Source organism: Moschus berezovskii, chromosome 22 (genome assembly GCF_049115385.1).
Source record: "Moschus berezovskii isolate FMDL1 chromosome 22, NW_MosBer_1.0, whole genome shotgun sequence".
Lineage (NCBI taxonomy): Eukaryota > Metazoa > Chordata > Mammalia > Artiodactyla > Moschidae > Moschus > Moschus berezovskii.
In genome coordinates this window covers 19,390,692-19,412,365 of record NC_142481.1, presented here as the reverse complement: position 1 = coordinate 19,412,365, position 21,674 = coordinate 19,390,692, and the positions used below count along the sequence as shown (strand labels likewise).

The 21,674-nt window shown below is 49.6% G+C and overlaps 1 protein-coding gene across 1 annotated transcript in view; it reads right to left on the bottom strand.

Moving 5' to 3' along the window:
* Positions 1 to 21,674, bottom strand: part of PEPD (peptidase D) — a 128,208-nt gene that overhangs the window by 87,976 nt on the left and 18,558 nt on the right. The window contains exons 5-7 of the mRNA XM_055412306.2: positions 16,328 to 16,375; positions 14,287 to 14,348; positions 1,387 to 1,431 (exon numbers count right to left, since the gene is read on the bottom strand). Of these exons, the coding sequence (XP_055268281.1) occupies positions 1,387 to 1,431; positions 14,287 to 14,348; positions 16,328 to 16,375 (155 nt within the window). The remainder of the gene's footprint in view (positions 1 to 1,386; positions 1,432 to 14,286; positions 14,349 to 16,327; positions 16,376 to 21,674) is intronic.

Below are 21,674 nucleotides of genomic sequence, written 5' to 3'. Positions count from 1 at the left end.
CCCAAGGGTTGGTACCGATGCCAGTCGACAGCCCTCAGATCTTCGCCTCTGGCTCAGCCTCTCTCCCACTGGCACCTGCCTCAAACTCAACACACCACAAACAAGTCCCTCAACTGCCACAGCACCGGCCCCATCTCAGTGACACAACACCCAGAGCTAATCAGGACAAAAACCCAGAGTCACCTTCAACTGTGCCCTTCACTCAGGCATCACGGCTAGTTCCTCTCAGAACCGTTCTGCTTGACTTCCCTTTACCCTCAACTCTGCCATCTACCCCCCACGCCCCCCACAGCCACCTGGACCCTGCAGCAGCTTCCTAACTGGCAGCCTGCTCCCATTCCTGCCCCTCGACTTAAAAAAATGCAAACCTAATGCCAGCACTCTCCTGGTTCTACTGTCTCAAGACAAAGTCTGGGCAGATAGCATGGACCGCCCGGCCCCTGCCCGTCTCTCTGACTGACTTCAGGGGCCACTTCCACAGCGTGTGGCCTAGGCTGGCCACACGAAGCCACCAAGCTTTCTCATCTCCAGCCTTTCAACAAGTGGCCCCTTGGCCTGGATCACGCTCTCCTTCTCCCCCGCTCTACACTGCCTCCAACCTCATAAGCCGACCCGTGCTCACCCTCAGGCCACAGTGTTCCCAAGCCCCAATACTAGATGAGTGAGGTGTCCCAACCAGATGGTGAACTTGACGAATGGCCTTAGGCTCAGACGTGAGGCATCCACACACCTTTCAGTCAGCGGATGATGTGGCAAAGGCCCTGCCTCTCCTCTCTCCTACCTTCAAAATAAGTGCAGCCATATGACAAATAAAACACATTTTAGTGCTATCCAAGAGCAACTCGATGGCTTAGGAAAACTGGCAGCAATCAGAGTTGAAGGGTCTCTTCTGGGACCCAACTGGAGGCACCTCGCCCTGCTGTGACCCCACAGAAACAACACGGCAGGTAGGGGCTCCCAGTACCAGCCAGGGAATAAAGTGGGCAACATAAGACTCATAAAAAGGAGACCAACGAGTCAAGACATACACGTGACATGAGGAAAACATGTTTACCTTTTGGGTAATTGGATTATGTATGATGTTTATTTTTATTCCTTTCACTATTGACTTTAACTGAGCTATGTAACTTTGGCTCTTTTACGGTAGAGTTTCTTTTTTTTTAAGTTCTAAATAAAGAAAGGGAGAAGTACAACTGACATTCAAGTGACTCGTGCCCTTCTGGAAAAACAGACCAACTGACAAAAAGAATAAAACAGAAGAGGCTGAGAGAAGAGTTTCTAGGGACCAGCTTGTCTGAGGGGCTCCCTGAGATAGGGTGGGTGGGAACAGCGGGGTCTCTCCCCTTCCTGGGCTGAGCACAACAAACAGCCACAAGCCATACTCACCACTCTACGATCTCTGGATGAAGAATGGTATTGTTGACATTGAACCTACAGAGAGAAAACAAGTTAAGTCCATTAGTTCAATGGTCTATTCATCTCCCAACAAGAAATACTTCATTCAAGACATATCAAGAGGGTTTCCCTGGTGGCTCAGTGGTAAGGAATCCACCTGCCAATGCAGGAGAAACAGGCTTGATCCCTGATCCGGGAAGATCCCACATCCTTTGGAGCAACTAAGCCTGTGTGTCACGACTATTGAACCTATGCTCTAGAGCCCAGGAGCCACAACTACTGAGCCTAAGTGTCCCAGAGCCCAGGCTCTGCAGTATGAGAAGCCACCGTATGAGGAGTCTGTGCACCACAGCTAGAAAGTAGCTCCCGCTGGCCACAACTAGAGAAAAGCCTGACTCACCACAGCCAAAAGTAAATAAATAAAGTGACCGAAACAAACAAATAAATAAAGAGATGCCAAGAGAAGACCGGGGACAACAGAAGGCCTGCTGCTCACCTCCTGCAGCAGACTTGGCAGCTCAGGCCATGTTCTCCAAGTGCAGTCAGCTGGAGAACAAGCTGCTTGGCTGCAAGACACAATCTTCCACCCTCACGGACAGGTAGCACAGCCACGTCCATCGAGTGTACCAACACATACATAATAGAAGTCCCAGAAGAAAAGGAGAGTGATAGTGAAGCAGAATATGTGAAGATATCATGGCCAAAAACTTGCCCAATTTAATGAAAAACATCAGTGTTAATTTCCATAATGCTTAATGAACTCCAAGTAGGATAAACTCAAAGAGATCCACACCTAGACATATAACCAAACTGTCAAAAGAAAATCTTAAAGGCAGTAAGAGAAAATAAATTTATCACATACAAAGGATCTTCAATAAGATTAATGGCTGATTTCTCATCAGAAACTACAGAGGTCAGAAGACAGAATACAAGATGACAGAATACAAGATGACATATTCAAAGTGCTAAAAGAAAAAAAAAAATCTGTCAATCAAGATTCCATATCCGGCAAAGCTATGCTTCAAAAATGAGAGAAATTAAAACAGTTCCAGATAAATGAAAACTGAGAGAATACACCACTAGAAGATCTAGCCTACAAGAAATATCAAAAGGGATCTTTCAGACTATAGTGAAAGGAGTTACTAGAGAGTAACTAGGATCCATATGAGAAGAAAAAAGGCAGGGGTAAAGGGAATTACATAGGTAAGTACAGAAACAGTGTAAATGCATTATTTGTTTGTAAGTCCTAGTTTTCTCCTATCTGATTTAAAAGACAATTGCATAAAGTGATAATTATAAACCTGTGTAGATCACCACGAGATGTATAAAGACGCAATCTGTATTCAATAACAGCGCCAAGAAAGACAGCATAGTTTCTGTGCACTATTGAAACCAGCTATTAATGCAAACTATATTATTATAAGATTACGAGGTCATTTGTAATCCTCTGCATAACCACTGAGAAAATAACTAAAATATACAGAAAGCAAAATAAAAAAGGAGTCAAAACTGAAGACTGCAAAAACCTCAAACACAAAGAATGAGAGTAATGGAGAAACTGAGAAATAAAAACAATATATGACACAGAAAACTAAACACAAAATGGCATAAAAAAGGTCGTCCTTACCAGTAATGTAGATGTAAATGGATTAAAATTTCTAATTAGAAGACAAGGATTGACAGAATAGATGCAAAAAATAATTCAACTCTACGCTCTAAAGAGATACTTTAGACTCAAAGACACAAGATGAATTGCAAACAGAAACCAATAGATCCACAGACGGGAATATTTTTCAGCCATAAAAATGAGCAAAGTACTGATTCATGCTACTATATGGATGAATCTTGAAAACACAGTGAGAGGATGAAGCCAGATCTAGAAGGCCACGCGTTGCAGGATTCCATTTACATCAAACGCTAAAGTAGGCAAATCTACAAAGATAGAAAGGAGATTAGTGGTGGGCAAGGCAATGATTGCTAATGGATACAGGGTTTCTTTATGGATGATGAAAATATTCTAAAGTTGACTGTGATGATGATTGCACAAATCTATAAACATACAAAAAACATGTAATTGCATAGTTTAAGTGAGTCAGTTGTAAGGTTCAGTTCAGTTCAGTTCAGTTCAGTTCAGTCGCTCAGTCGTGTCCGACTCTCCGCGACCCCATGAATCACAGCACGCCAGGCCTCCCTGTCCATCACCAACTCCCGGAGTTCACTCAAACTCATGTCCATCGAGTCGGTGATGCCATCCAGCCATCTCATTCTCCGTCGTCCCCTTCTCCTCCCGCCCCCAACCTTTCCCAGCATCAGAGTCTTTTCCAGTGAGTCAACTCGTCGCATGAGGTGGCCAAAGTATTGCAGTTTCAGCTTTAGCATCAGTCCCTCCAATGAACATCCAGGATTGATCTCCTCTAGAATGGACTGGTTGGATCTCCTTGCAGTATAAGGGACTCTCAAGAGTCTTCTCCAACACCACAGTTCAAAAGCATCGATTCTTCGGCGATCAGCCTTCTTCACAGTCCAACTCTCACATCCATACATGACCACGGGAAAAACCATTGCCTTGACTAGACGGACCTTGGTTGGCAAAGTAATGTCTCTGCTTTTTAATATACTATCAAGGTTGGTCATAACTTTCCTTCCAAGGAGCAAGCGTCTTTTAATTTCATGGCTGCAATCAGCATCTGCAGTGATTTTGGAGCCCAAAAAAACGAAGTCTGACACTGTTTCCACTGTTTTTCCATCTATTTCCCATGAAGTGACGGGACCAGATGCCATGATCTTTGTTTTCTGAATGTTGAGCTTCAAGCCAACCTTTTCACTCTCCTCTTTCACTTTCATCAAGAGGCTTTTGAGTTCCTCTTCACTTTCTGCCATAAGGGTAGTGTCATCTGCATATCTGAGGTTATTGATATTTCTCCCGGCAATCTTGATTCCAGCTTGTGCTTCTTCCAGCCCAGCGTTCCTCATGATGTACTCTGCATATAAGTTAAATAAGCAAGGTGAGTGCCAACATCCGCTGGATCATGGAGAAAGCAAGAGAGTTTCAGAAAAACATCTATTTCTGCTTCATTGACTATGCCAAAGCCTTTGACTGTGTGGATCACAATAAACTGTGGAACATTCTGAAAGAGATGGGAATCCCAGACCACCTGACCTGCCTCTTGAGAAACCTGTATGCAGGTCAGGAAGCAACAGTTAGAACTGGACATGGAACAACAGACTGGTTCCAAATAGGAAAAGGTGTACGTCAAGGTTGTATATTGTCACCTTGCTTATTTAACTTATATGCAGAGTACATCATGAGGAACGCTGGGCTGGAAGAAGCACAAGCTGGAGTCAAGATTGCTGGGAGAAATATCAATAACCTCAGATATGCAGATGACACTACCCTTATGGCAGAAAGTGAAGAGGAACTCAAAAGCCTCTTGATGAAAGTGAAAGAGGAGAGTGAAAAGGTTGGTTTGAAGCTCAACATTCAGAAAACAAAGATCATGGCATCTGGTCCCATCACTTCATGGGAAATAGATGGAAAAACAGTGGAAACAGTGTCAGACTTTGTTTTTTGGGGCTCCAAAATCACTGCAGATGCTGATTGCAGCCAGGAAATTAAAAGACGCTTGCTCCTTGGAAGGAAAGTTATGACCAACCTTGATAGTATATTAAAAAGCAGAGACATTACTTTGCCACCCAAGGTCCGTCTAGTCAAGGCAATGGTTTTTCCCGTGGTCATGTATGGTTGTGAGAGTTGGACTGTGAAGAAGGCTGATCGCCGAAGAATCGATGCTTTTGAACTGTGGTGTTGGAGAAGACTCTTGAGAGTCCCTTATACTGCAAGGAGATCCAACCAGTCCATTCTAAAGGAGATCAATCCTGGATGTTCATTGGAGGGACTGATGCTAAAGCTGAAACTGCAATACTTTGGCCACCTCATGCGACGAGTTGACTCACTGGAAAAGACTCTGATGCTGGGAAAGGTTGGGGGCGGGAGGAGAAGGGGACGACGGAGAATGAGATGGCTGGATGGCATCACCGACTCTGTGGACATGAGTTTGAGTGTACTCCGGGAGTTGGTGATGGACAGGGAGGCCTGGCGTGCTGTGATTCATGGGGTCGCGGAGAGTCGGACACGACTGAGCGACTGAACTGAACTGAACTGAACTGAACTGACAATATACAACCTTGACGTACACCTTTTCCTATTTGGAACCAGTCTGTTGTTCCATGTCCAGTTCTAACAGTTGCTTCCTGACCTGCATACAGGTTTCTCAAGAGGCAGGTCAGGTGGTCTGGGATTCCCATCTCTTTCAGAATGTTCCACAGTTTATTGTGATCGACACAGTCAAAGGCTTTGGCATAGTCAATAAAGCAGAAATAGATGTTTTTCTGAAACTCTCTTGCTTTCTCCATGATCCAGCGGATGTTGGCAATTTGATCTCTGGTGCCTCTGCCTTTTCTAAAACCTGCTTGAACATCTGGGAGTTCACGGTTTATATACTGCTGAAGCCTGGCTTGGAGAATTTTGAGCATGACTTTATTAGCGTGTGAGATGAGTGCAATTGTGCGGTAGTTTGAGCATTCTTTGGCATTGCCTTTCTTTGGGATTGGAATGAAGACTGACCTCTTCCAGTCCTGTGGCCACTGCTGAGTTTTCCAAATCTGCTGGCATATTGAGTGCAGCACTTTCACAGCATCATCTTTCAAGACTTGAAATAGCTCAACTGGAATTCCATCACCTCCACTAGCTTTGTTCGTAGTGATGCTTTCTAAGGCCCACTTGACTTCACATTCCAAGATGTCTGGCTCTAGGTCAGTGATCACGTTATCGTGACTATCTTGGTCGTGAAGATCTTTTTTGTACAGTTCTTCTGTGTATTCCTGCCACCTCTTTTTAATATCTTCTGCTTCTGTTAGGTCCATACCATTTCTGTCCTTTATCGAGCCCATCTTTGCATGAAATGTTCCCTTGGAATCTCTAATTTTCTTGAAGAGGTCTCTTGTTTTTCCTATTCTGTTGTTTTCCTCTATTTCTTTGCATTGATCACTGAGGAAGGCTTTCTTATCTCTCCTTGCTATTCTTTGGAACTCTGCATTTAGATGCTTGTATCTTTCCTTTTCTCCTTTGCTTTTCGCCTCTCTTCTTTTCACAGCTATTTGTAAGGCCTCCTCAGACAGCCATTTCGCTCTTTTGCATTTCTTTTCCATGGGGATGGTCTTGGTCCCTGTCTCCTGTACAATGTCACGAACCTCCGTCCAGAGTTCATCAGGCACTCTATCAATCAGATCTAGTCCCTTAAATCTATTTCTCACTTCCACTGTATAATCATAAGGGATTTGATTGAGGTCATACCTGAATGGTCTAGTGGTTTTCCCTACTTTCTTCAATTTAAGTCTGAACTTCGCAATAAGGAGTTCGTGATCTGAGCCACAGTCAGCTCCTGGTCTTGTTTTCGCTAACTGTATACAGCTTCTCCATCTTTGGCTGCAAAGAATATAATCAATCTGATTTCGGTGTTGACCATCTGGTGATGTCCATGTGTAGAGTCTTCTCTTGTGTTGTTGGAAGAGGGTGTTTGCTATGACCAGTGCGTTCTCTTGACAAAACTCTATTAGCCTTTGCCCTGCTTCATTCCGTGCTCCAAGGCCAAATTTGCCTGTTACTCCAGGTGTTTCTTGACTTCCTACTTTTGCATTCCAGTCCCCTATAATGAAAACGACATCTTTTTGGGGTGTTAGTTCTAAAAGGTCTTGTAGGTCTTCATAGAACCGATTAACTTCGGCTTCTTCAGCACTACTCGTTGGGGCATAGGCCTGGATTACAGTAATATTGAATGGTTTGCCTTGGAAACGAACAGAAATCATTCTGTCATTTTTAAGATTGCATCCAAGTACTGCATTTCGGACTCTTTTGTTGACCATGATGGCTACTCCATTTCTTCTAAGGGATTCCTGCCCACAGTAGTAGATATAATGGTCATCTGAGTTAAATTCACCCATTCCAGTCCATTTTAATTCACTGATTCCTAGAATGTCAACGTTCACTCTTGCCATCTCCTGTTTGACCACTTCCAATTTGCCTTGATTCATGGACCTAACATTCCAGGTTCCTATGCAATATTGCTCTTTACAGCACCGGACCTTGCTTCTATCACTGGTCACATCCACAACTGGGTACTGGTTTTGCTTTTGCTCCATCCCTTTATTCCTTCTATAGTTATTTCTCCACTGATCTCCAGTAGCATACTGGGCACCTACTGACCTGGGGAATTCCTCATTCAGTATCCTATCATTTTGCCCTTTGTTATTGTTCATGGGGTTCTCAAGGCAAGTATACTGAAGTGGTTTGCCATTCCCTTCTCCAGTGGACCACATTCGGCTGTGGTCCATGTGATCAGATTGGCTAGTTTCCTGTGATTATGATTTCAGTCTGTCCGCCCTCTGGTGCCCCCTAGCAATACCTACCGTCTTATTTGGGTTTCTCTTACCTTGGTCGTGGAAAATCTCTTCACAGCCGCTCCAGCAAAGTGCAGCCGCTGTACCTTACCTTGGACAAGGTAAGTTGTAAGGTATATGAATTATATCCTGGTAAAGCTGTTTTAAAAATCATACTGAATATACACATAATTAATTTTATTACATACAAATTTTATTCTAATAAAACTGATTTATAAAACTTGTCAGAACAGAAATGGAAACAGGTAAATCAACAAGAACAGTTTGAGATTTTCACATACCTCTTCTGATGACAGAACAAGCAAACAGAGAAATCAGTAAAGATGCAGAAGATATGAACAATACAATTAATCAACTTAACTTCATTGACATATATAGAACATTACAGCCTACATGCTGTAGACTGTGCTCTCTTTAAGTACACATGAAACACTTATCATAATGATCATATGCAGAAAGTTTCAACAAATTTCAAAGGGCTGAAATACAGAGAACACTCACTGATTATAATAGAATTAAACTAGAAATCAGCAACAGAAAGAAAAATATAAAATCCAAAATCGAGAATTAAGCAATAAAGTTCTAAATATCCACTCTTCAAAGAAGAGATAATAATAAAATTAGAAAATAAAATCATGAAATATCATAACTGGTGAACTGCAGATAAAGCAGTGCTGACAGGAAAATGTAAAGCTCTAAATGTAGATAGTAGAAAAGAACAACTGAAAACCAGTGATCTAAACTTCTATCCCAGAAATGCCTTTCTTCTTTCTCAAGAAGCTATAGAAAGAACAAACAAAATGTAAAGAGATTAGAAACTTTTCAAAGCAAAAATCAATGAAATAGAAAGCAAACATGTCATTGAGAAAAACCAACAATGCCAAAAGTCGTTCTTTGGTAAAATGAACATAACTGGAAAGGAACCCAAGAAACAAGATCAGTTTGCGGCAAAACCCTGACACACTGGTGTCACAGACGACTCAGAGCTCAAGCTATCAGTGAGACAGCTGGGAAAGCGCAATGCGGCCCAGCACAATGCACGGGCCTCACCGAGAAGCCCTGGCAGGCCTTCGACCCTCGGGATTCTGAGTCTTGCTCCCTCTCAAGCCAGGAGATGACACACAGGGCATACAGGATTGTGACCAATCAGGCATTCTCCAGGGCCTCAATGACGGGTGTTTGAAAACACCTATCTAAAGCCTTGGCTGTGTATCTAGCACCTCCACTCCTGGCTGAAGAAGAGAAAGGGAAAGGGGAGAGGAGAGAGAAGGAGGTCCTAGCAGGCTGAGAGGTTTCCACAGTATGAAAGCTTTCAGGATCCCTAACTAGAAAAATAAGACTACTTACTGAGAAGTCAAGCAAAATGTTGTAGAGTCAAGCCCTACTTGTGAAATACCAAAGCCACCACAGACAGCCAGTGTGGCGCACAGTGAAGAACGGAGAAGCAGATGACATAAATAAAGATGGCAACAGAGACTCTGGCTCCCATTCTGCCAAATGTCACTTTGGTGCTGCGAAAAGCAATGGCCTATCTCTTCAAAAGCCAAACGTGCCAATAAAATCTCACATTACAAAACATACATACACATACACACTTGCTCACACACATACGAACAGCAAGGTGACCCAGCACAGAGACCCAGATGCAGACACACAGACACACACAGGCAGGCATTTGCCTAGAAAAGAGGCACATGCAGACACACACACACAGATGTATATTCACAGACATGGGCAAATACACACAGACACACAAAGGTACACACTTAGACTAACACAGATCCACTTCCAAATATACACACATACAGAAATATAGAGATTCGCACACATGCAAGCTCAGACACAAAAACACTCAGAGAAACACACTCAGACACACACATAAGAGTCCAAGAGACGTTCACTATAATATTGATTTTTAACTCAGGGTCATGAAATTGGAACACTCCTTGCTTTTTTGCCTCTGTGCTAGTTAGACCTTTCTACAAGAAACATGTAATTATTATGTTAAAACAAAAAAAAGTCCACCAGAGTCCATGAGGGTGAGGAGTGTCCTACAAGCAGAGGGTCCCTCCCTGGTGGGCTCCACCTGTGGGCTGGATGATGCAAAGTGAGCAGTATGGGCCCAGCCAGCCCGCCCCAGCCCCCAGACTCCTCCCTACAGTTTCCAACTTGAGGATGGAGAACAAGCGCCAAACAGGCCTCCCACTCCACCAACTCTGGGGGCTGGGACGGGTTCTTGTCTCTTCAGGAGACTCATGGAAATTCCAAGAGCCATAATCAGAACCTCAACCTGAACTGTTACCTTGATACATAGGTTAACAGGAACCAGAAAGCCACTGGTCCCCACATCACAGACCGGCATTTTATTGTAATTGTCAAGTTTTAATAATGTCCTTCTATTTCTTGGGTTTAAAAATTCACATCTCTGAACATTAATATTCCTGCATTAATAACCCCCCAATTCAGCAATTTCATATTTAACCGCTTATTTAAATGGAATTAATTTGTAACCGATTGTCTTCAAGTATGCAAGGCAATTTAAGTAAATGCCAAAAGATAAGAAATATGCTTATCCTGAACTACCAGCTGATGTAAAATATCGACCATATTTCTCTGTCAGACAATGGCATGAAACAAAGCGCTCTGTACTCATGGCCCCAACCCGGGGTTCCTGGGCAGTCTGCCTGCGTTGGAAGGAATGGTCTCCGGCGAGGAAGGTGGCCCCCCACGGATAATCTCGTTCCCTTCATAGCCGGGGTCTGTGTTTCTCAGGAAAATCAAGGCTACCCTCTCAGACTGCTGACAAAGACTTATCATGTCTGCCTTGGCACCCAGGGTGCAGGAACTCGCTATGGCAGGCAACGGTGGTACGTGCAGCCCGTGGGAAGAAGCCGTGTTTACTGCAGAGCTGTCCTCTCCACAGACCAGCCTTGGCCCTGCCCTCGCCAGCACCTGGCAATGAACGCTGGACCCTATGCTGTGCCCAGAACCCCTGCGGGGCCTGCTCCTACACCTTCGTGGGAGCTGCGGCCTGGGCCGGAGTCCAGCTCAGCAGGAGGCCTGCCCCCACCCTGCTACCTTCAGCCCAGCATAGCACACCCTGCTCCCCAGGAAGGACAGAGCCCCACCTTGCTTTCGCCTCTGTGCGAGTTAAGAGCTCTCTACACGAGCATGTCATAATTATGTAAAAAAAAAAAAAAGCCCACCAGAGCCCATGAGGGTAGGGAGTGTCCCTCCCTGATGAGTCCAGGGGCCCCAGGCCATGGGGAGATCCCAGCACACATCTACCACCCCCAGCCGGCCTCTGCCTCCTTGCTCCCAGTCCTCTGCTGAAGCCACTGTGATGCCTGGCACAAACCCCGCCGTGGGCAGCAGGAGGCCTGGCCCTGATCTGGGAAGGCTGAGGGAGGCCTAAAGGCTCCCAGGATCAAACCCACAGCCCCCCACCCCCACCCCCACAAAGTGACAGGCCCAAGGCAGCCAACCCTGAGGAGCCACACCTGGAGACAAGGTCACAGGCCTACCACTCGGCTAGACCAGGGCCAGAAGGGTCAGGCATGGGTGGACAGGTGAGGCCATGGCTCTGCCACAAGCTCCCTCCTACCCCAAGTCAAGGGATCAAGGTGGCCAGGGGTGGCCCATTAGGACAAATTGAGAGGCCAGATCCTGAATTTCTGCAAGAGGTCAAATAAGGATCTAAGGTGGGAGTGTTTTCAGAGAAGTTCAAAAGGGTTAAAAACAAAATTCCAGGAATGAGGCACTTCATTAGGGCGGTGAGAAGTGACCGAGGATAGAAGCAGCTTAGTACTGGAAACTAGGACGACAGCAAGATTCATCTTGCTTAGGAAACAGGCTATTATTATCCCTGAAAACAGCTGGAGAGGCGCGCGCCAGGCAGGTGAACTCGGTCACTGAGCCCAGCGGCTTTGGAGGACAAGGGCCCCTCCAGCCTGGCAACAGGGTCCAAGTGGTGGCAGAATTAGAGTGCTGGCAGTGGGCTGGACTGCACCCAGACCCCAGGAACATGAATATGACCTTTCCACAGGGAAGGCACTGGCAGGGACCTGAGGTCAGTGGCCACAGCGTGCGGGGTGAGGGGACCCAAACGGAGCAACCCCTTGAGGGCAGAGCTACATGAAGGGTGCCACACGGGGGTGTGGGGCCCAGAGGGAGGTGTGAGGGGACAGGAGACGGGTGAGCACTGCAGGTGGGCCTGGGGACCCCAAGGCAGGGAGGGCTCTCACCTGCAGCCAAGTCAGAAAACTCTGCTGCCACGTGCTCATGGAAATGAATCCCCCCAGCATGGGGGCAGCACTCAGCCCAGCAGTGAGGGGCCTGGGGAGCAGCCCATAGCCAGCCCATCTGGACTGGACCATGGTTTGGAGAGGGCCCACCTAGTGCCTGAGAGCGTGTGCAAAGATAAGGCAGACCCTGGCTCTCCAAAAACGGTCCCACAGTGGGGTGGGGTGTTGGCCAAGCACAGGCTCCTCTGGGCTCTTGGCAGGGACCGTAGGGACTTCGGGGGCAGCAGGGAACAGAGGCTGGGTCTACTCCATGGAGAGAGGGTTTGGTCCACAGTGGGAATTCTCCCAGGGGGAGTGGGGAGGGGGCCTCAGCTTCACTGCTCACTGACAGTGATGTCGCTAGGGTCCCCTGCCTCCCCCGCCAGAAAACTTTAGGGAGTAGCCAGGAGTCACTCCAGCCTTACCACCTGTGCCCAGGGTGCTAAGGAGGCATTCTCCACAGCAGAGACCTTGGCTCGGGGGCTGGGCAAGCAAAGACAGCTCACCGACATCAGGGAATCTTGTCATCAGAGATCCTGAAGTCCACTGGCCCACTACACAGCTGGGGAAACTGAGGCTTGTAGAGGCACTGGGACATGATGGGGGTGTGCTCATAGGTAACTGTTTACTAAGCACTGGCTCCACGCCAGGCTCTGGATGAGTAGGGTCTCATTTCATCACGTGGCAAGCCCTCCCTCCTCCCAGCTTGGGGCCCTCCCCACGAGGTAGCAACCCAGGCTGAGATCAGAGGGGCCAGCCCCCGGGACCAGAGATATTCCATGGTGCTGGCAGAGGGAGCTCTGGCATTGGGCAGTGCTGGGGGACCAGGGGAGGCTTGGGACAGGAAGCAGCCGGCTGCGCCCGCACTACGCTCTCAAGGGCCCGGGGAAGAGACGGCGGCTCCACGGCCAGCATCTCAACGAGCTGGGCTAATCACTGCTGGTGTGGGAGGAAGGCCGCTCTGGGGAACTCCCGGGAGGATGCGGAGATTCGTGCAATGAAAAGCAGCAAATCTGATACCCGCTCCCCCTACCCCGCCGCTCTTATCATTGGGGGGAGTGATACATATTTATGAGCTCATAATCCTTGCTAATCACCCGACATCACACATACGCACAAACTCCCATGGCTCGGGCTCATACATAGTTATAAGGTGCTTCCTCTGCCGCTGCCGTGGTCCACCAAAGGACGACAGAGGACGCCCTGGTGCAGAGAACGGGAGGTGCGGGAGGGGCTGCCAGAGGAACAGGGCAGTGAGTCATCCACACTCAGCAGCCCCGAGGGGTAGGTGCTCTCCTCAAGGGCTCGTTTGCTGCAGCCTGGGGCCCCGCAGATGCCCCCGTGCCAGGGCCGGTCAGCAGCCAGCCCAGAGACACAAGGGTGGCTGGCTGGCCACAGTCTTTGGGGGCCAGGGCATGAGGGTGGCAAGGCGGGCAAGATACTGTGCTCTCTGTGCCTAACATCTGCCCTCCTGTGTGTAGAGGTCTACAGGGGGGAACAGGGCTCCAGGGCCCCACCCGGGGCTATACTGGGGAGTGAGGGCAGGAAAGGCAGGGGTCCCTGCCCGGGACTGGAGCAGCAGCGGGCACAGGAGAAATCTGTAAGTCGGACTGGAAGAGGTTCATCAGCCAGGAGTGAGAGGAGAGGGCTGATAAGAATGAAGACCACAAGGGCAGAGCAGGTCCCTGGAGGGAAAACAGCCGCCTGCTGCGTGTACTCGGCCCCCTGAGTGTGCATGGCCCCCTGGGCTCCCTAAGCACTGGGTCGCTGGTGCTTTGATGATGGAGCTCCATGGGGAAGTAGCATCAGTCCTTAAAGTCAAACTTGAACTGAATGTAAGCAAATTTTTTTTTCTAAGCATTTCCTCAAAAGTACCAAATTGAACCCCTTTCTATAAGTATCCTTCTGGTTTTTGTTTTTCCTTTTTAACTTTTTGGCCACGATCTGCGGCATGTGGGATCTCGTTCCCTGATCAGGGATAGAACCCATGCCCTCTGCATTGGAAGCAGGGCGTCTTAACCAATGGGCCACCCAGGGAAGTCCCCTGCTTGTGTGCTTTGTATCTAGTTTATATAAATAGACTGGGTCAGCCTGCGGGGGAAGATGTGAGCGGATGGAGTAGGAAGACGGTTCCCAGGGCCCCAGGACTCACTTGCTGATGCCCTCGAAGGAGGCCTCCCTGCAGATGCTGCCGCTGTCCGTGTTGACGCCGCGCTGGGGAGAGAGACGGAGAGTGAGGGCACCGACCTGCCGCACGGGGCCCTGTGGGACTGGGCAAGGACCGGGAGCCCCACCCTGGCCCAGCCAACCCATCCCTTCCCGAAAGGCGAGGCCCCGGCAGAAGGGCAACCCTCCTTTCTCTGCTGTAGCTTGAAAAGCAGAGGAAACCAAGGTCTCCTCAGTCCAAGCACTTTGCTGACCCCAGCTCGGGCTGCCTGGGACCACCTCCGCCCACAAGCCCCGGCCCCCAAGCCTGGCCCATCTCCCTTGCACACGTGTGTGTGCACACACGCTCCTCACGGACAATGTCCCGAGAACACTGTCAAACCTGACCCTGCCAGAGATGCCGGTGTGACCCAACTCGGGAGGGATGGGACTTTCCCAGTGACGCTGGGACTCTGCTACATTCCTCTCCTTTCCCTAATTGTAAGGAGACTCCAATTAGCACTCAGACGGGGAAGGAGAGAAAACAAAAAATTCAGAGGAAAATGTGCTGTCCCCAGAGAGGCCAGGCCTTTTAAATCCCCTTTTAATTCTTCCTCAAGACCTTCAGGTGGATGTCTGATTGCATCCCCCCAAATAAAACACTGGACACCCTGTGACCGCAATCTTAACTTTTCTTCTCAGCCATCAAAACAGCAGGGTGAAAAAAAAAAGCCTATGTGAAGTGCTAACAAAAATAACCAAGAAAAAACTATTCCTGTAAAAATCAATTAACAAAGGAGAGAAGGGTCACTTTCTGTACACTCCTCATATTGGAAGCTCCCCAAGGCTGAAGAAGTGTACGAAGGCAGGCTTCTTCTTGGAGCCATTACACAGCCCCAGCATTCCCACCCTGCTGGGGTGCACTGTGCACCCCTGCCAGCCCCAGGCCGCTGCAGGTCCTCTGTTATTTGGTGCCCCAGGTCCAAAATCTGACGCCACACAGCCCAGCACCTTCATGGGCTGATGCAAAGGGTGTGTTTTTCAAATTTTGTCAACAATCAGGGAGGCACAGGGTGGAAGCAAATTGATAAACCAACCCCGAGAGCTCAACCTGACCCAAATACACCCTCTGCTGCTGCTGCTAAGTCGCTTCAGTCGTGTCTGACCCTGTGCAACCCCACAGACAGCAGCCCACCAGGCTCCCCCGTCCCTGGGATTCTCCAGGCAAGAACACTGGAGTGGGCTGCCATTTCCTTCTCCAATGCATGCAAGTAAAAAGTGAAAGTGAAGTCGCTCAGTCGTGTCCGACCCTTAGCGACCCTATGGACTGCAGCCTACCAGGCTCCCCCACCCACGGGATTCTCTAGGCAAAAGTACTGGAGTGGGTTGCCTCAGTTCAGTTCAGTTCAGTTCAGTCGCTCAGTCGTGTCCGACTCTCCGCGATCCCATGAATCACAGCACGCCAGGCCTCCCTGTCCATCACCAACTCCCGGAGTACACTCAAACTCATGTCCACAGAGTCGGTGATGCCATCCAGCCATCTCATTCTCCGTCGTCCCCTTCTCCTCCCGCCCCCAACCTTTCCCAGCATCAGAGTCTTTTCCAGTGAGTCAACTCGTCGCATGAGGTGGCCAAAGTATTGGAGTTTCAGCTTTAGCATCAGTCCCTCCAATGAACATCCAGGATTGATCTCCTTTAGAATGGCCTGGTTGGATCTCCTTGCAGTATAAGGGACTCTCAAGAGTCTTCTCCAACACCACAGTTCAAAAGCATCGATTCTTAGTCGGGTTTTAACTCTTGGAGCATGCACGGCACCTCGTCCACAGTGGCCTCAGGACAGGACGTGACCCAAGGCGACTGGAGAATGGAGGGTGTGATCCTGGACACGATTAGTAATCCAGACTGAGGTGTCACTGCTGATCACCAGTGACTGCTGCTCTCAGTTTTCCATCCCACTCCAAGGCCCTGACCTCTGCAGAGTCAAGCAGATCCCCAAAGCCCCTCTCCATACACAGACGTTGCCTGGTCCCTGAACACCAGCCACTTACCAAAGTGAGGAGCACAGAGGGGCTCCGGGATGTCAGAACACTGGCGATCTGAAAAGTCAGAAAGAAAACATCCACTTCAGTGCCACCGCATGAAGCCTGATGGAGGTGACATCCCAGGGTTATTAAGGGCTGACAACTCACACTGATCAAGCACACCCTTCAAACAGGAAACTTACAGAGAATAAGGGACTTCAGAAAGCCATGGAGCTATCAGGGGGCAGAGAAGGATTCAAGCTTAAACCTAGCACCCTTCCCCATGTGCTGCCCAACCTCCAGGACCCACATGGACCCAAGCTCCAAACGGCCAGACCCACCCGCCTGCCAAGGGCAGCACCTCTGTTCATCTGCCTGGTCCCTTGCAAAAGACCCTTTCCAGCCAGCTCTTAGGCACTGGCCCCACCTGGCTCTGGTCCCCTGGGTGGATACCCGCCTCCCAGCCCCCATTCATCTCCTTGGCCACATGTACTCAGCCACTCCCGACCCCACATCCTTGCTCTCCATCCCTCCCATGGCCCACTCAGGCCCTTGATTGCTGGCTGCTTCCTAACCAACCCCCTTGAACAACCCCACCCCCATCCCTGCCACGTAGGCTCATCCCCATGCCTGTGCCTGGGCTCTCACTGCTGCCTGGCACGCTTTTCCCCATCTCAGCTGCTTCCTCAATTTGTACTCAAAACTTAGGTCCCTGCCCCCCTCCCAGGCAGGTTGGTTCACTCCCTCCTCTACTGCCTCCTAACAGCCCTCATTCCCCTGGCAACGTGCCCATCACACTGCATCGGCCAAGACATCCAAGGGTGCCTGCCACTCTAGTGGGACCAGCTGCTTCCTCTCCTGGCTCCACCCCTCAGTCCACTCTGCATCTTGGCCATGGCAGCTCCCACTGCATTTGAGCCCCCTCCCCACACTCCCACCCTAAACTCTAACACTCTGACACAGGGTGAGAGGGAGAGGGATTTGTTTGTTGTTTCAACTGCTTTATGGAGCCATCATTGACATATTCTATGTTGCTCATTATGTGAAGCGCATGTTTTGATAAGCTTTGACATATGTAATATATATGCTTTTTAATACTGAGAGGCTCCCAGAGAAAATCTGGAAGATAGTGAAAACTATAAAGAAGATAAAATACACCTACAAAACCATCCCCTGAGACTTTTTACCTCTGCACATAAAAACAGATCTGTAATGACATTTGGATCATATGAAGTTACACGCTTCGCTTATTTCCTGTCATTAAATATTCTTCAAACATGCCATTTTTGCCAGTCACTACAGAGGGGGACGGTAAACGTCCAGGAAGACCTTGATTATGGCCTGCGTCAGTCACTGCAGACTCATCTCATGTAACCTCCCATGAAACTAGTGCTGCAAATTCAGGTTTCACCAGTGAAAAAGCTTAAGGGGGACTTCCTGGTGACCCCAGAACCTGCCTTGAAATGCAGGGGATGTGGGCTCAATCCCTGGTCAGGAAACTAAGATCCCACATGCCGCAGAGCAACAAAGCCCATGTGCCACAACTACTGGGCCAGCGCACTCCAGAGTCCTCGCACCACAACTAGAGAGTCCGTGCACCATAGTAGAGATTCTGCATGACACAGTGAAGGTCCTGTGTGCTGCAGCCAGATGAAGAAATAAACACTGCCTGCACACATGCTCAGTTGCTGTCGACTCCGACTCTGTGACCCCACGGACTGCAGCCCGCCAGGCTCCTCTGGGATTTCCCAGGCAAGGATGCTTGAGTGGGTTGCCATTTGCTTCTGCAGGGGATCGTCCCAACTCTGGGATCAGACCCGCATCTCTCCCCGCATCTCTTGCATTGACATGTGGATGCTTTACCACTGAGCCGCCTGGGAAGCCCCAAAATAATCAGTAAAATAAAATAAAAAAACTTAAGACTTCATCTCCCTAGGTTCACCAGTTAAGACAACAGAGTGCAGAGCTGCGCTGTGTCCCAGTCTCTTAACAGAGCTGGCATAGTTTATTTACTCATTCCTCTGTGGGCACTTACATTATTTCTATTGATTATTATAAATCATGACGATGGACATCCTGGTATAGAGTCTTTATTTCTTTAAAATAAATTACCTTAAAAAAATGGCTTTCTTAAAAAAAAAAATTGATTTAGGGAAACTGCTGTCTGACAAGCCCCACACTTTGTCAAGGTTTTGATGACTCCCGGATGCATACCAACCACCCCTCCACCGACGCTCCATCTCCCCAGGCCCTCCTCGTTTGCTCAGTAACTGCTCTGAGAATGACTGAAGCCCGGGCCCGGAGCTGCACGAACCACAGCACGCTGAGTCACTGACACTCCCCAGGCCCTCCTTGAGGAGGGGGCGGCTCATTAGAAGGAACTGGAGCCGTGCCTGTCGGCCCTGGGTGTGTTGTTACGGCGACTGAAGAGTCTACATTCATCAGCGTGGAGCGGGTCTGTCAATTGCTGCAGCAGAGCCAGAGCGGAGCGGGCACTTGGGGATTGTAGGCGCTATTGTCCTTGGGAGAGGGGAGGAGGATGACAAACGTGCTGGCTGCTGGTTTTCTTCTGGGCTACGACTCAGGATGTGCTGGTGGGGGACAATGGAGGAGAAGGCGCAGATGGGTGGAGGAGGTCTGACGTGGCGGGCTGGCCGTCTGATGGTACTGGCAGGACAGCGTCTTTTATTGATCGCGACCTCTTGAGTGGGCCCTGCTTACTTCTGCGGCTGCGAAACCGTTTCCCCAAGCCGGGCAGCTGCCTCCACCCTTCCCTGTGGAGATTCATTACTGCTACACTCTCATCAGCACACCCTGACTCCATGCCTCTGAAATCAAGGTGACGGGAGGCAGCTATGCGTCACCGGTGGGAAATGCCACTCCACACACAGGATGACACAGCTCCACCACACAGGGCCTCGTTTCCATGGAGCAGCGGTCATTGGGGACCCACCAGCTCTCACGAACCCGTGCTGTTAAACACCCCTGCCTTGCTTCATCCCACAGCACCTGTTTCCAGCTACCTTTAGCCTCCCCAGCAGGTTGAGGTAGACAGCAAATGCAGAATGCTTCAGAGCCCTGTGGACAAGGATCCTTCCCGGGGACAGTCAGAGGCTTCCCTCTTGCACCTCTTGCACCCAAGGCTTCCACCAGGCCTGCTGACCAAGGGTGATGATCCAGAAAAGGGGGCTGGATGATCCTTGACCAGTGATATCAAAACAAGCTCCTATTGCTCCAGGAAGCTGGGTTCACCGTGCAAAAAGCAAAGCTTTTAAAAAAGTGAACCTTTTCCATGGCAGTCTGAAACAGGGCTGCACAATTATTTTTCAATGCAGCAATGCATTTAAGAATTTCAAATTCTTCCTAAAATTTAAACGTGGGGAATGACCACAAACAACGTGGATGTGTATCTACTGATGAACAATTGGGGTATCTGGTAACCTGGGGCCACCAGTCCCACAGAGTGATCGGGGGTGTACCACTCCCTCACGCCTTTACCCACTGAGGTGGGGAGACGGGAGGTATCAGCCACTGGGCTGCCACCAGCGTCTCTTATATCTGAGTCAGTGACCTTGGCAACACCTGTCTGGTGCCACAAAAGAGGACACAAGACTTGCCCTCTGCCAGGCCAGCTCCCATCACCAGGGACACAGCCGTTGCACTGAACCTTGACGTCAATGCATAGCCCCTCTCAAGGTTTTTCTGAGCCCCACCCTCTCAGGGGAGCCACCATTCACTTGACCTTCTCAATAATTAAACTCAGGGTCACCTATAGGAGGAGGGGAACTAGGCAGCCAGGTTTGTGACATCAGCCACCTGCATGTGGAATTGAGTGACAGGCCATGGCCTAGGGTGGGGGCTTCCTGCCTTCTTTCAGAGGAGACAAGTGTCAGCTGCTTCCTGTCTGTGATTTGTGCAGATGGCCAAGGCTGTCTGAGGGCTAGATCGAGCCGAGCCTCATAGAACCGGCCCAACACAAAGGGCTTCCTATCACCATCGGTGATGGAGCAGCCCCGGGCACCTCGAGTGCTTCCCAGTTTCAGGCGTCTGTACTGTGGCTGGGCTCCAATTCAAGCCACAGAAAATCCAAGGCACTGAGAGTCTTGCCAGCTCTACAGGCGTGTCTAGCAGCACCTGCTCACTTCTGACAGGGCACAGGCGGGGGTAGAGGGTGGCGCCTCTGGGGTCCACTGGCTCTGAGGTCACATCCAAGTCTGGTACTCCACACTGGTGGGGCTGTGGATGAGGCCCTTCACTGCTTGGAGCCTTGGCCTCTTCCTCTTATCAGGGTGAGACTCTGGCCCCCACAGCACAGGGCGGAGGAAGGAGGGAATCCCTGTGAGCTACTGAGGTTCCTGGAACCCGCAGGTGCCACCCCAGAGTGAAGCACCTGTCCCCCAGTCCACAGGAGCCCTCGTTTCCAGTAAGATCCACAGCAGTAACGGGCACGACAAAGCCGATGACACAGATGATGGGGGGCCCTGCAGAAAGCTCCCTGCTCTCAACTCCACTGACGCCTGCACTTAAGATTCTGCTTCCTAAACACAGACTCAGAATAAGCTGGTCTGTGGGGCTGTAATCCGAGACCATCATTACAGGCTTTCCTGTCCTGACACTTGAGACCTCTTCTGTTTTACCTCATCTAGAGGCCAGTTCTCCTTCTCCTCAGAAATTACAGTGTAAGTGGAGCTGAGTTCACCCTCTTCCTGCCACTGCCCACCCCCTGGTCATAGAAGCAAAACCATCAGATTGTGGCTAAGAGGCTCTGAGTCAGTGGGCTGAGCCCCAGGGCCCGTCCCAGGCTGCCCACCTCCAGGATTCACACCCAGGAGACCCAGAAGGTCAAGGACCCAAAGGGCAATGATGTTACAATGCAGTTTACAAAGGAAGAAGGGACACACCCACCAGAGGAGAGGATCAGAACAAAATGAGGACTAAGCGTGGGCATCTCCCCTGCTCTAACAGCAGTGGATGTCAGCCCCTTCCGACTGTCTGGACTGTGGACGGATTCAAAGCCCCAGGAAGACAGCTGCATCCCTATCCTGGGCACATGTTATTGGCCAAGCATACTGGGAAGACGATTAAAGCTGGGGGAGTCCCTGGTGGCCTAGTGGTGAGGAGTCCACGCTTTCACAGCCGTGACCCGGGTTCCATCCTTAGTAGGGGAACTAAGATCCCACAAACTGTGTGGCATAGCCAATAAATAAATAAAAGTATAGCCAGGGGGCCTCCAAGTCCACCCCACCCCACAGGCCTCTCGCAGCCTGGGGATTTTCTGACAGCAGCATCTGCAGCTGATGAGGGCCTGGAGAGGGCCTCCTGACAAGTGAAGGCCCAGCCGAGCCTGATCAGACCTTCGCAGACATAGCCTCCC